This window comes from Lolium rigidum, chromosome 3 (genome assembly GCF_022539505.1).
Source record: "Lolium rigidum isolate FL_2022 chromosome 3, APGP_CSIRO_Lrig_0.1, whole genome shotgun sequence".
Taxonomy (NCBI): domain Eukaryota; kingdom Viridiplantae; phylum Streptophyta; class Magnoliopsida; order Poales; family Poaceae; genus Lolium; species Lolium rigidum.
Genome location: NC_061510.1, coordinates 114,108,116 through 114,121,473, shown reverse-complemented (window position 1 = coordinate 114,121,473; position 13,358 = coordinate 114,108,116). Strand labels below are relative to the sequence as shown.

General features: G+C 51.6%; 1 protein-coding gene across 1 annotated transcript; it reads left to right on the top strand.

The window, feature by feature from the left end:
- Positions 1-11,655: 11,655 nt before the first annotated feature.
- On the top strand, positions 11,656-12,227 carry LOC124695380 (ethylene-responsive transcription factor 12-like). Its single transcript, XM_047228233.1, has one exon. It carries the CDS (start codon positions 11,703-11,705, stop codon positions 12,225-12,227), a length of 525 nt encoding a protein of 174 aa, XP_047084189.1. The 5' UTR covers positions 11,656-11,702.
- The last annotated feature ends 1,131 nt before the right edge of the window (positions 12,228-13,358 follow it).

Genomic DNA, 13,358 nt, shown 5'->3' with positions numbered 1-13,358 from the left:
TGAAGTGAGAAGCAAGTTTGTCGCACTCTCGAAACCCTAACCTCGTAAGGTGTCGAGAGAGAAACTTGTCCCCCTTCGATGCGGTTTTTGTTTAAAAGCGCGAAATTTCCCCGAATTTACTATGCAATGCACATCCCTTTCTAAAATCTACCCCTCGATCGTCTCTAAACCACGGGACATTACAGCCTTTCCCCTTAAAGAAAACTTCGTCCCGAAGTTGTGGTTGTAATACCTGAACAGCTCGGGGTATGTTTTCCTCAGGTCTTCCTCTTTTTCCCAGGTGGCTTCCCTCTCGGGGTGGTGCTTCCATTGTATCTTGCAATACTTTCTGGTCCAGATATTTTCTGGTAAAAGTGTTTGAGCAACAAGGAAGACAGTGTAGAGTTTTATAATGCTTGCAATATGTTCTTATGTAAGTTTTGTTGTACCGGTTCATACTTGTGTTTGCTTCAAACAACCTTGCTAGCCCAAAGCCTTGTACCGAGAGGGAATGCTTCTCGTGCATCCAAAACCTTGAGCCAAAACCTATGCCATTTGTGTCCACCATATCTACCTACTATGTGGTATTTCCTGTCATTCCAAGTAAATACTTCATGTGCTACCTTTAAACCTTCAAAATGCTTCTCAATTTGTGTTGATGTTTTATAGCTCATGAGGAAGTATGTGGTGTTTATCTTCAACCTTGTCATTTACTCTTGACAAAGTCTCACCAATGGACTAGTGGCTTCATCTGCTTATCCAATAATTTTGCAAAAAGAGCTGGCAATGGGGTTCCCAGCCCCAATTAATTAACTTGCATTAATAATTCTCTTCACGCGTTTTGCCCTGATCTCTCAGTAAGCAACTTAATTTTGCAAATAGACACTCCTTCATGGTATGTGAATGTTGGAAGGCACCCGAGGATTCGGTTAGCCATGGCTTGTGAAAGCAAAAGGTTGGGAGGAGTGTCAACCATAAATAAAACTAAAATACATGTGTAAACAAAAGAGAAGAGGGATGATCTACCTTGCTGGTAGAGATAACGTCCTTCATGGGAGCCGCTCTTGAAAGTCTGGTTGATGAGGTAGTTAGAGTGCCCACTACCATTCGTTGACAACAACAAACACCTCTCAAAACTTTACTTTTATGCTCTCTATATGATTTCAAAACTTAAAAAGCTCTAGCACATGATTTAATCCCTGCTTCCCTCTACGAAGGGCCTTTCTTTTACTTATTGTTGAGTCAGTTTACCTACTTCCTTCCATCTTAGAAGCAAACACTTGTGTCAACTGTGCATTGATTCTTACATACTTGCTTATTTGCGTTCATCATATCACTTTGTGTTGACAATTATCCATGAGATATGCATGTTGAAAGTTGAAAGCAACTGCTGAAACTTAAATCTTCCTCTGTGTTGCTTCAATACCTTTACTTTGAATTTATTACTTTATGAGTTAACTCTTATGCGAGACTTTTGATGCTTGTCTTGAAAGTACTATTCATGAAAAGTTTTGCTATATGTTATCTATTTGTTAGCAACTATAGATCATTGTCTTGAGTCACTGAATTCATCTCATATGCTTTATAATAGTATGATCAAGATTATGTAAGTAGCATGTCACTACGTAAATTACTCTTTTTATCGTTTACCTACTCGAGGGCGAGCAGGAACTATGCTTGGGGATGCCGATACGTCTCCAACGTACCTATAATTTCTGATGTTCCATGCTTGTTTTATGACAATACTTACATGTTTTGCTTGCACTTTATAATGTTTTTATGCGTTTTCCGGAACTAACCTATTAACGAGATGCTCGAAGGGCCGATTCTTTGTTTTCGTTGTTTTTGGTTCCAGAAAGGCTGTTCGGGCAATATTCTCGGAATTCGATGAAACGAAGACCCAACATCTTATTTTTCCCGGAACCTTCCAGAAAGTCAAAGGGGGACCAGAGGGGAGCCCTGGGGGCCCCACACGTGTGGTCGGCGCTGTTGGAGATATGCCCAAGAGGCAATAATAAATAGTTATTATATATCTTTGTGTTTATGATAATGTTTACATACCATGCTATAATTGTATTAACCGAAACATTGATACATGTGTGTTATGTGAACAACAAGGAGTCCCTAGTAAACCTCTTGTATAACTAGCTTGTTGATTAATAGATGATCATGGTTTCGTGATCATGAACATTGGATGTTATTAATAACAAGGTTATGTCATTATATGAATGATGTAATGGACACACCCAATTTAGCGTAGCATAAGATCACGTCATTAAGTTATTTGCTATAAGCTTTCGATACATAGTTACCTAGTCCTTATGACCATGAGATCATGTAAATCACTTATGCCGGAAAGGTACTTTGATTACATCAAACGCCACTGCGTAAATGGGTGGTTATAAAGGTGGGATTAAGTATCCGGAAAGTATGAGTTGAGGAATATGGATCAACAGTGGGATCTGTCCATCCCGATGACGGATAGATATACTCTGGGCCCTCTCGGTGGAATGTCGTCTAATGTCTTGCAAGCATATGAATAAGTTCATAAGAGACCACATACCACGGTACGAGTAAAGAGTACTTGTCGGGAGACGAGGTTGAACAAGGTATAGAGTGATACCGATGATCAAACCTCGGACAAGTAAAATATCGCGTGACAAAGGGAATTGGTATCGTATGTGAATGGTTCATTCGATCACTAAGTCATCGTTGAATATGTGGGAGCCATTATGGATCTCCGGATCCCGCTATTGGTTATTGGTCGGAGAGAAGTCTCAACCATGTCTACATAGTTCGCGAACCGTAGGGTGACACACTTAAGGTTTGATGTCGTTTAAGTAGATATGGAAATATGGAATGGAGTTTGAAGTTTTGTTCGGAGTCTCGGATGGGATCCAGGACATCACGAGGAGTTCCGGAATGGTCCGGAGAATAAGATTCATATATAGGAAGTCATTTTCTAGGTTTGAAAATGATCCGGTATTTTCTCTGAAAGGTTCTAGAAGGTTCTAGAAGAGTCCGGAAGAAATAAGGATGGAAGGTGGAGTCCCAGAGGGACTCCACCCACCTTGGCCGGCCAGCCTAAGGGAGGAGGAGTCCCAAGTGGACTCCCCACCATGGTGGCCGGCCACCCCACCAAGGAAAGGGGGGAGTCCCACTCCCCCTAGGTTTGGTCACATGGAAGGTTTTTTGTTGGGGTCTTATTCGGACACTTTGACCTAAACCTTGGGGCTTCCACCTATATAAAGAGGGGAGGAGAGGGGCTGGCCGGCCACCACAATACCACCATGGCCGCACCCCTCAAGGCTGCCCTAGCCGGCGCCCCCTCTCCCAAACCCTAGCGGTTCCCTCCTACTTCTCTCTCCCACACAGCTTAGGCGAAGCTCTGTCGGAGATCTCCACCACCACCGCCACCACGCCGTCGTGCTGCCGGGATTCCAAGGAGGATCTACTACTTCCGCTGCCCGCTGGAACAGGGAGAAGGACGTCGTCTTCATCAACACCGAACGTGTGACCGAGTACGGAGGTGCTGCCCGATCGTGGCACCGTGATCAAGATCTTCTACGCGCTTTTGCAAGCGGCAAGTGATCGTCTACCGCAGAAATAAGAGCCTACTCTTATAGGCTTTGGAAATCTTCAAGGGTTAGTCTCGATCATCCCCTCGTTGCTCCCGTCTTCTAGATTGCATCTTGGCTTGGATTGCGTTCTTGCGGTAGGAAAATTTTTGTTTTCTATGCAACGAATCCCCATAGTGGTATCAGAGCCGTGTCTATGCATAGATGGTTGCACGAGTAGAACACAATGGTTTTATGGGCATTGATGCTCTTGTTGTCTTTAGTTTGAGTACTTTGCATCTTTGTGGCATAGTGGGATGAAGCGGCTCGGGCTAACTTTACATGACCGCGTTCATGAGACTTGCTCCTCGTTCGACATGCAACTTGTATTGCATAAGAGGCTTTGCGGGTGTCTGTCTCTCCTACTATAGTGAAGATTCAATTTACTCTTCTATTGAAAACACTAGTATCACCGTTGTGGTTCATGTTCGTAGGTAGATTAGATCTCACTCGAAAACCCTAAACCACGTATGTGATATGGCCATAATGTGATGATGAATATGTATGAGATGATCATTATTGTATTGTGGCAACCGGCAGGAGCCTTATGGTTGTCTTTAAATTTCATGTTGAGTAGTATTTCAAAGTAGTTGTAATAGTTGCTACATGAGGTGAACAACCATGAAGACGGCGCCATGGACCTTGACGCTACGCCGACAATGATGGAGATCATGCCCGTTGATGATGGAGATCATGTCCGTGCTTTGGAGATGAAGATCGAAGGCGCAAAGACTAAAGGGCCATATCATATCACATATGAATTGCATGTGATGTTAATCCTTTATGCATCTTATTTTGCTTAGATCGCGACGGTAGCATTATAAGATGATCCCTCACATTAATATCATGATAATAAAGTGTTCTCCCCTCGTATGCACCGTTGCCAAAGTTCATCGTTTCAAAGCATCTCGTGATGATCGGATGTGATAGATTCAACGTTCATATACAACGGGTGTAAGCCATGTTGCACACGCAGAATACTTGGGTTTGCTTGACGAGCCTAGCATGTACAGACATGGCCTCGGGACAACGGAAACCGAAAGGTTGAACACGAGTCATATGGATGATGTGATCAACATGTTGATGTTCACCATTGAAGCTACATCATCTCACGTGATGATCGGTTTTGGTGTAGTGGATGTGGATCGTGTACCACTTAACAACTATGAGGGATGTTGTGTTAAGTGGGAGTTCATTAGTAATTAGATTAAAACATGAACTAATTATCATAAACATAGTCCGAGTAGTATTTTGAATTAATTTTGTAGTATTGGCATCCGTTTTTCTACCATGCGCTAGTCTTGTTATTGAGATAGAAATACTGTTAAAATCTGACAAGAAACTTTACGGATTGGTACCGTATTGTTAAAGAATCAAGAAATGATTAAGTCCTATTGCAAACTTTTAGTAAACCTCACATTGTTGATTCAGAGAGCTATGGTTTCGTGATCATGAACATTGGATGTTATTAATAACAAGGTTATGTCATTATATGAATGATGTAATGGACACACCCAATTTAGCGTAGCATAAGATCACGTCATTAAGTTATTTGCTATAAGCTTTCGATACATAGTTACCTAGTCCTTATGACCATGAGATCATGTAAATCACTTATACCGGAAAGGTACTTTGATTACATCAAACGCCACTCGCGTAAATGGGTGGTTATAAAGGTGGGATTAAGTATCCGGAAAGTATGAGTTGAGGAATATGGATCAACGAGTGGGATTTGTCCATCCCGATGACGGATAGATATACTCCGGGCCCTCTCGGTGGAATGTCGTCTAATGTCTTGCAAGCATATGAATAAGTTCATAAGAGACCACATACCACGGTACGAGTAAAGAGTACTTGTCGGAGACGAGGTTGAACAAGGTATAGAGTGATACCGATGATCAAACCTCGGACAAGTAAAATATCGCGTGACAAAGGGAATTGGTATCGTATGTGAATGGTTCATTCGATCACTAAGTCATCGTTGAATATGTGGGAGCCATTATGGATCTCCAGATCCCGCTATTGGTTATTGGTAGGAGAGAAGTCTCAACCATGTCTACATAGTTCGCGAACCGTAGGGTGACACACTTAAGGTTTGATGTCGTTTAAGTAGATATGGAAATATGGAATGGAGTTTGAAGTTTTGTTCGGAGTCTCGGATGGGATCCGGGACATCACGAGGAGTTCCGGAATGGTCCGGAGAATAAGATTCATATATAGGAAGTCATTTTCTAGGTTTGAAAATGATCCGGTATTTTCTCCGGAAGGTTCTAGAAGGTTCTAGAAGAGTCCGGAAGAAATAAGGATGGAAGGTGGAGTCCCAGAGGGACTCCACCCACCTTGGCCGGCCAGCCTAAGGGAGGAGGAGTCCCAAGTGGACTCCCCACCATGGTGGCCGGCCACCCCACCAAGGAAAGGGGGGAGTCCCACTCCCCCTAGGTTTGGTCACATGGAAGGTTTTTTTGTTGGGGTCTTATTCGGACACTTTGACCTAAACCTTGGGGCTTCCACCTATATAAAGAGGAGGAGAGAGGGCTGGCCGGCCACCACAATACCACCATGGCCGCACCCCTCAAGGCTGCCCTAGCCGGCGCCCCCTCTCCCAAACCCTAGCGGTTCCCTCCTACTTCTCTCTCCCACACGGCTTAGGGCGAAGCTCGTCGGAGATCTCCACCACCACCGCCACCACGCCGTCGTGCTGCCGGGATTCCAAGGAGGATCTACTACTTCCGCTGCCCGCTGGAACGGGGAGAAGGACGTCGTCTTCATCAACACCGAACGTGTGACCGAGGTGCTGCCCGATCGTGGCACCGTGATCAAGATCTTCTACGCGCTTTTGCAAGCGGCAAGTGATCGTCTACCGTAGCAATAAGAGCCTACTCTTATAGGATTTGGAAATCTTCAAGGGTTAGTCTCGATCATCCCCTCGTTGCTCCCGTCTTCTAGATTGCATCTTGGCTTGGATTGCGTTCTTGCGGTAGGAAATTTTTTGTTTTCTATGCAACGAATCCCTATAGGCGCGGCCCAGGAGGGGGGCGCGCCGCCCTAGTGTGAGGTGGCCCCGTGGCCCCTCCGACTCCGACTCTTCGCCTATTTAAGCCCTGGAGACCTAAAAACGCGATACCAATTGACGAAACTCCAAAAAGACTCCAGGGGAGCCGCCACCATCGCGAAACTCCAATTCGGGGGACAGAAGTCTCTGTTCCGGCACCCTGCCGGGACGGGGAAGTGCCCCCGGAAGCCATCTCCATCGACGCCACCGCCTCCATCATGCTCCGTGAGTAGTTCCCCCATGGACTACGGGTTCTAGCTGTAGCTAGTTGGTATTCTCTCCCCCATGTACTTCAATACAATGATCTCATGAGTCTGCCTTACATGATTGAGATTCATCTCGATGTAATCGGTGTTGTGTTTGTCGGGATCCGATGGATTGTTACATTATGATTAGTCTATCTATAAATTTGTGAAGTTATTGTTGTTGCAATCTTGTTGTGTTTAATGCTTGTCACTAGGGCCCGAGTGGCATGATCTTAGATTTAAGCTCTATACTTATTGCTTAGATTGTATCTACAAGTTGTATGCACATGTCTATGTCCGGAACCAAAGGCCCCAAAGTGACAGAAATTGGGACAACTGGAGGGGAAGGCTTAGATATGAGGATCACATGTTTTCACGGAGTGTTAATGCTTTGCTCCGGTGCTCTATTATTAAAAGGAGTGCCTTAATTTCCAGAGAGATTCCCTAGAGGCCCGGCTGCCACCGGCTGGTAGGACAAAAGATGTTGTACAAGTTTCTCATTGCGAGCACGTATGACTATATATGGGAAACATGCCTACATGATTAATGATCTTGATGTTCTCGTCTTAATGCTATTTCAATCCTATCAATTGCCCAACTGTAATTTGTTCACCCAACACTTGTTATTGGAGAGTTACCACTAGTGTAGATAGTCGGGAACCCCGGTCCATCTTTCATCATCATATACTCGTTCTACATGTCATTGGAAGTAGTATCAACTATTTTCCGGTGCCATTGCTCTCATATTACCGCTTACCGTTGCCGTGTTACTGTTACTACTACTCTCATATTACTGCTGCTTTCACATCACCCGTGTTACTAGTGCTTTTTCAGCTGCAGCTAAATTGACAACTTAGTTGTTAAGGCTTATAAGTATTCTTTACCTCCCCTTGTGTCGAATCAATAAATTTGGGTTTTACTTCCCTCGAAGACTGTTGCGATCCCCTATACTTGTGGGTCATCAGGCGGCTGCACCGGTCGGTCCACCGCCGAGACGAGGACGCCGAGCCTCGCGATCTCGTCGTTCATCATGTAGTCCGGGTACTCGAACTTCCGGCCCTCCGCCAGGGCCAACTGCCATTCCTGGAAAATGCACGCGACGTAGTCGTCGCTGTCGTCCTTGGCCTCCTCGTTGTGGTAGGCCAGCGCCTCGCTGTACTCCTCGTCATCGTCCTCGTCGCCGCCGCCGTCGTCGTCCTGTGCAGGCGTCGGCGTCTGCCGTGTTCGACGACGAGGCGCCGGTGGACGATCAAAGGGGAAGTCCCTGTCACCGAAGAAGCCCACCCTCCTCCTCGGATCCTTCTCGGACTCGCGAAAGGTGCGCCAGGTGTCGGAGTCGATGGCATAGGCGGGATCGACGCGGAGGTCCGTCGGCAGGTCCCGCCGCCTGCGCCGGATCTCGGCGCTTCTATATGGCTCGCGCGCAGGCACGGGCGGGACGGTCACCCGGAGGTAGCTCAGCCGCCAGGCATGTGCACGTCACCCAGCCGTCGCACGACGTCCAGTTCGCGTGCAACAGCCGAGCCACGCTAACGGGCAGCAGCACCCTGTGCAGCCGTTCCGCCTTCTTGGTGCCGCTGCCGGACGCCTTGAAGTCGTTCTTCTTCTTCCCGATGGTGCTGCGGCGGCGCGCGGCGGTGGTGGGAGTGGAGGTGTGGGCGATGGCAGGAACGATGTCGGTCGACCTATAAGGCCGGCCGCGCACGGGAAACGATGCCATTGAAGGCGGCGCAGAAGCCTAGCCGCCGCCCGCCAGGGCATGCGGAAGAGGCAGCCGCGACATTGATGGCGAAGGCTGCGGGGTAGACGCGGAAGCGCTGACCGTGGAAGCGATGCCCTCGATACAGGCTCGCTACCAGGCGGCCAGGTGGAAAAGCGAGCGGTCACTTGGGGTGTCCGCGCAGTGTCCGCCGCGGCGCATCCCAGGCGCAAATATGCGCCGGGTTTGCGTCGCTGCGGACGGCCCAATTACTATGCATCGGCCCGGTGGAGCGTGTTCAGAAGCATTATCGGCCCGAGCGAATGCAAACGGTCGCTCAACATCTGTTTGCATCGCCCCGTTGGAGATGCCCTAAGAGCATCTCCAGCTGCGTCCCCCAAAGCGTCCCCTAAAGGGATTTGGGGCGCGCTGGATAAAAAATCGTTCCCAGCCGCGCTCCCCAAAGCCTCGATTCGTCCGGCGCGACCCAATACGGTGGCCGGCGCCCCGAGCCCGTCCCCGCTACACAGGGGATGCTCCGGGCGCGCCGGATACAACGAAAAGCGAGGACAGGAGACGCGGGCCCGACACGTCAACGACACAAGGAAATTCCGTCCCCCTCTCCTGCCAAATCGCGCCTCTCCCGCCACATTGCGCCTCTCCCGCCGCGCATTTCTGCCCTCCCAACACATTTCACCTTCTATCCCACCGATTCATTTCTCCTTCCCGCCGTCGCTACTCTGTCCCTCCCGCCGCCACTTCCCTCTCCCCATCCGTGGCGCCGCCGAGAGGCCCCAAAAAAATGGCCAAGAAAGCGGCCACCAAGCCACCGGGCAATGAGACGAAAGGGGCGAAGGTGCCCTTCGCGAAGTCGCGGAAGGCGCCGACTCCGAAGAAGCCGGAAGGCTGGACCGACGATCAATGGCAGCAAGACTTCCTGCGCCGCAAGCTGTCGACGGTGGAGCGGACGCGACGGAGGGTGGCGGAGCAGGAGAAGAAGGCTGTTGACGCGTCAGTCGTTGTCGAAGGGGAAAGACACCATTGATCTGGATTCGCCGTTGGTAACATCGGCAAGGCGCCCTATCGGCAACAAGGCTGCCAAGGCCGCCTTGGCCGACGCTGCGTCGACCGAGAAGACGCATGCGTCGATCATGCAGTGCCGCGCTGAGGTCTCCTCGACCCTGCTCTTCCGCGACAAAAAGACCGACGAAAGCTGGGCGGCGCTGCTCAAGAGGCAAGAGGAGAAGATGGAGCTGAAAAACGCAAGAAGGACATGTCCCTATTGACAACGTCGACAGAAGGAATGTCTCCCCGGACGCGGGCGGCGCATCCTCGACGACATCGAAGCCAAAATTGTGGTGGCCGAGGCAGCGACAGTAACCCCAACCCTGGAGCAAGAACCGGCACCAGCAGACGCATCTGCGACAACAACTTCTAGTACACATGCGTCGGCCTCTGTCTCGGCGTCAGTGGCATCGGTCTCTGCCTCGGCGTCGGCGACGGAGCATGCACACCGAGCATACGGTTGAGAATGCTTTAACCCTCTCCTATCTACCGCCCGCGCGGCGCCTTTCGTGTGGCCACGGCCGGCAGGCCATACGGTGCGTGGCAGGCGCCGCTGGACGCAGAGTAGCTTTTACGGTGCGGCATGCATGGGACAGCGGTACAGAAGCGAGGGGCGCGGTGCGGGCGGACGGACGGGCTCGTGGAGCGTATGCTTGCGGTGAGATGACATCAGGGCTACGGTCTTGGTCAGTCTGCGCGAGCGGCGCCGGTCGAGCTAGGTGGCGGCCTAGCCCATATGCATGAACCTAGCGCTAGCGCTACCGGAGAATCTGGTCACACGCATATGGTGTCGTGGTCCTCGGCTTCGTCCATGCGTTCACGGCTTGCGATACGTCCGAGGCGTCATGAGATAAGACATATCCTTCCCTTTAATCAAGGGGAAGAAAGCGGGGTGATGCATGGCGGCATACTGTATGTATACCCTCGGGCAGAGAAGGAAGAAGAAAAAAATGTCGCTTGGCTCAGTCCAAGGCGCCGCATATGAATCCCCTCCTGCCACTGCAGGCCATCTCCTGCGCCTGCCAGATCGCCATGAATTCCATCTTTACGCTTGATTTCGTCGGACGCAGCCAAGAGCTTTGATCAGCGAGCTTCGGAGAAACAGAACCTCGATAATAATTTTAAGCCGACGCGGCGAGGCCCACACCGCCGCACGCACCCAACGCCGTACATCCCACCAGCCGCACCGCTCCACCCATTTATTCGGCCCGGCCCCATCCGCCTTGGCTAGCGGCGACGCGCCACACCACACGCGTGTCCCGGCGCCCGTGCTGTCTCCCACCCCACGACACGACTGCTCGCACGTGAACCCGCCCGCCAGCAATCCCTCCTCGACACGTCCTCACGCCTCGACCCTGGCGCGTGGGGGCTACGGCCGATGGCCCACCGGTCATTGCAACTTTTCGGTGGCGACATGGTACCCCTAGCTTTGCTTTGCTTTGCTTGCGCCTAGCCTCCGCTCGATCGCCTTTATTCGTCGCGGCGAATAAACGACAAACCAGGTACCGGCGGGAAGCAGCGCAGGCATGCGAGATTCACTGACGTGCCGGCCCAGACGACCGTGGCCCCACCGGGCATGGGCAGGGGCGCCGCTCTGCTCCATCCGGCGCCGCTCGCACCAGGCACCAGCTGTGGGTCAAGACTGAAAAAGATGGCGGGGGCGCGTCGCGGCGTGGCAGTATTAGGTGGGATGTCGTCACGCGGGCAGGGAGGGTTCATATGAGAATGGGTGCGGCGCATCACAGGGTCAAGATCGGTATACCACCGGTTGGGACCACCGGTTAGTAAAAGGCTGTCCCCGCCGATACGTCAAGTCGTGCGGCGGCCGGCTGAGGTTGAGCCGTGCTCCCCCAAGCCACACCCAACCCCCCAAACCCCAACCCAAGGAATGACTTTATACGGCTACGTACGCCACCTCCGTTCTACGATGCGCGGCGCCGCTCTATAATACCAGTACACCGTTCCTAGCCAAACTAACCGAGACTACATACCATTACAGACAAGCACCACGCGCGCCTCGCCGCACTACCACCGCCTGCTAGCCGATGGATCCGGCGCTGCGGGAAACGGCAATCCTCGGCGGCAGCGGCGGAGGAGCCGCGGGAGGAGGAAGCGAGGCGCACTACCGCGGCGTGAGGAAGCGGCCGTGGGGCCGGTACGCGGCGGAGATCCGCGACCCGTGGAAGAAGACGCGGGTCTGGCTCGGCACCTTCGACACCCCCGTCGAGGCCGCGCTCGCATACGACCGCGCCGCTCGGACGCTCCGCGGCGCCAAGGCCAAGACCAACTTCCCCGACCATTACCAGCAGCTGCACCACCGCCCGCCTCTGCAGCAGCAGCAGCGGCCTGCTCCGTTCGGCGGCGTCGACCTCAACTTCCCTTCGCCCTGGCAGTTCGTCTACTTCGCGCAGCCGGCCGCCGCGCCGGTGCCCTGCTCTCTTCCCCGGCCAGCAGCGTCTCCGCCCACGCCGTCGACGGCGCTCGAGCTCGGCATGGGCGCCGGCCCAGGTAAAGGCGGCCTCCCGTTCGACCTCAACGAGCCGCCGCCGTCGCTGCTCTTCGGCTCCTGATCGATCGTTGCGGTCGACGGTAGAACCTAGTTCTGTGACGGTGAGAATCTCGCGATGACGGCGCTGGTCCGTCCGGCCATCTGTACATACCTATTTATGGAAACTTTGGCATTACTTCTTTGTTCCGTTTCCCCGCCGGTAATGCTGGTTTTGTGTCTCCTTACCGGAGGTGAGATCAAACTGTTTAGCACGGTAAACGTGGGCCTCTGTTCTTGCATGTTGTATCGCTCGCGAGCTCCGCGGCCCCTGGACTTTTTTCAGGGGCGCCGTCCGCTTGCACATGCGCTCTGTCCTGCGGACTTTGTGCATGTGCAGATACGTTACCGTCAACTCGTTGCACAGGGGGATGGAATGAAATGAAATCTTGCTGCGGCCAAATCATGTTTAGGGAATCTCCAGCGGTTTGCTGTATTTTAGACACGATTTATATCGTTTAGATCGACCCGAGGCATGGAATAGTCAGTTTTCAACATTTGTCCACTCAGGTCAGGAGCTGCCCAGCGGCCCTTATTTTTCTCAATAACAACTTTTATTAATAGAATTTTTTTAGATAGTGCCGAAACAAGAAAGAATGATATAAAATTGAAACTCTAACTAGGGTCGGCCCTGGACGCCTAATGTTCCTTGTCGTTGTCGACGAAATAAAGAAAGACCGGAGCCGACCACGGCTAGAGCCAATACAACGCCAGTTGTGGTGCCGGCGGCGCATCTGCTGGCGCGAGCGGAGCGGGGGAGGTGGTGGCGATGTAGCTGCTGGTGCGGGCGTAGATGGAGGTATGACGCGCGTAGGATTCATCATCTGCGTGACTAGCATGCCATGCGCCATTACTGAGTTCCGGGGCTGTGTGGCAAGGCCATGCCACTAGCGAAGCTTGTCGAGCTTGTCTTGGGCGATTGCCAGCCCGAGGCCTCTTCCTCGATGAAGTCCGCCGGTTGGATCTCTCCGAGGCAATGACTGGCGGAGCAGCTGAGCAGGCACCACGCCATTGTCGAACAGGTTGTCGCCATGGCCTTCGTCCTCCTGTCATCGTCAAGGCTGACACCGCGTTCCCGGTTGGAGTAGTCCACGTCGCCGAGGTAGCTTGCTCGGCGGCGCGGGTGTAACACCCAAGTCCCCAAGGTGATCTAGTT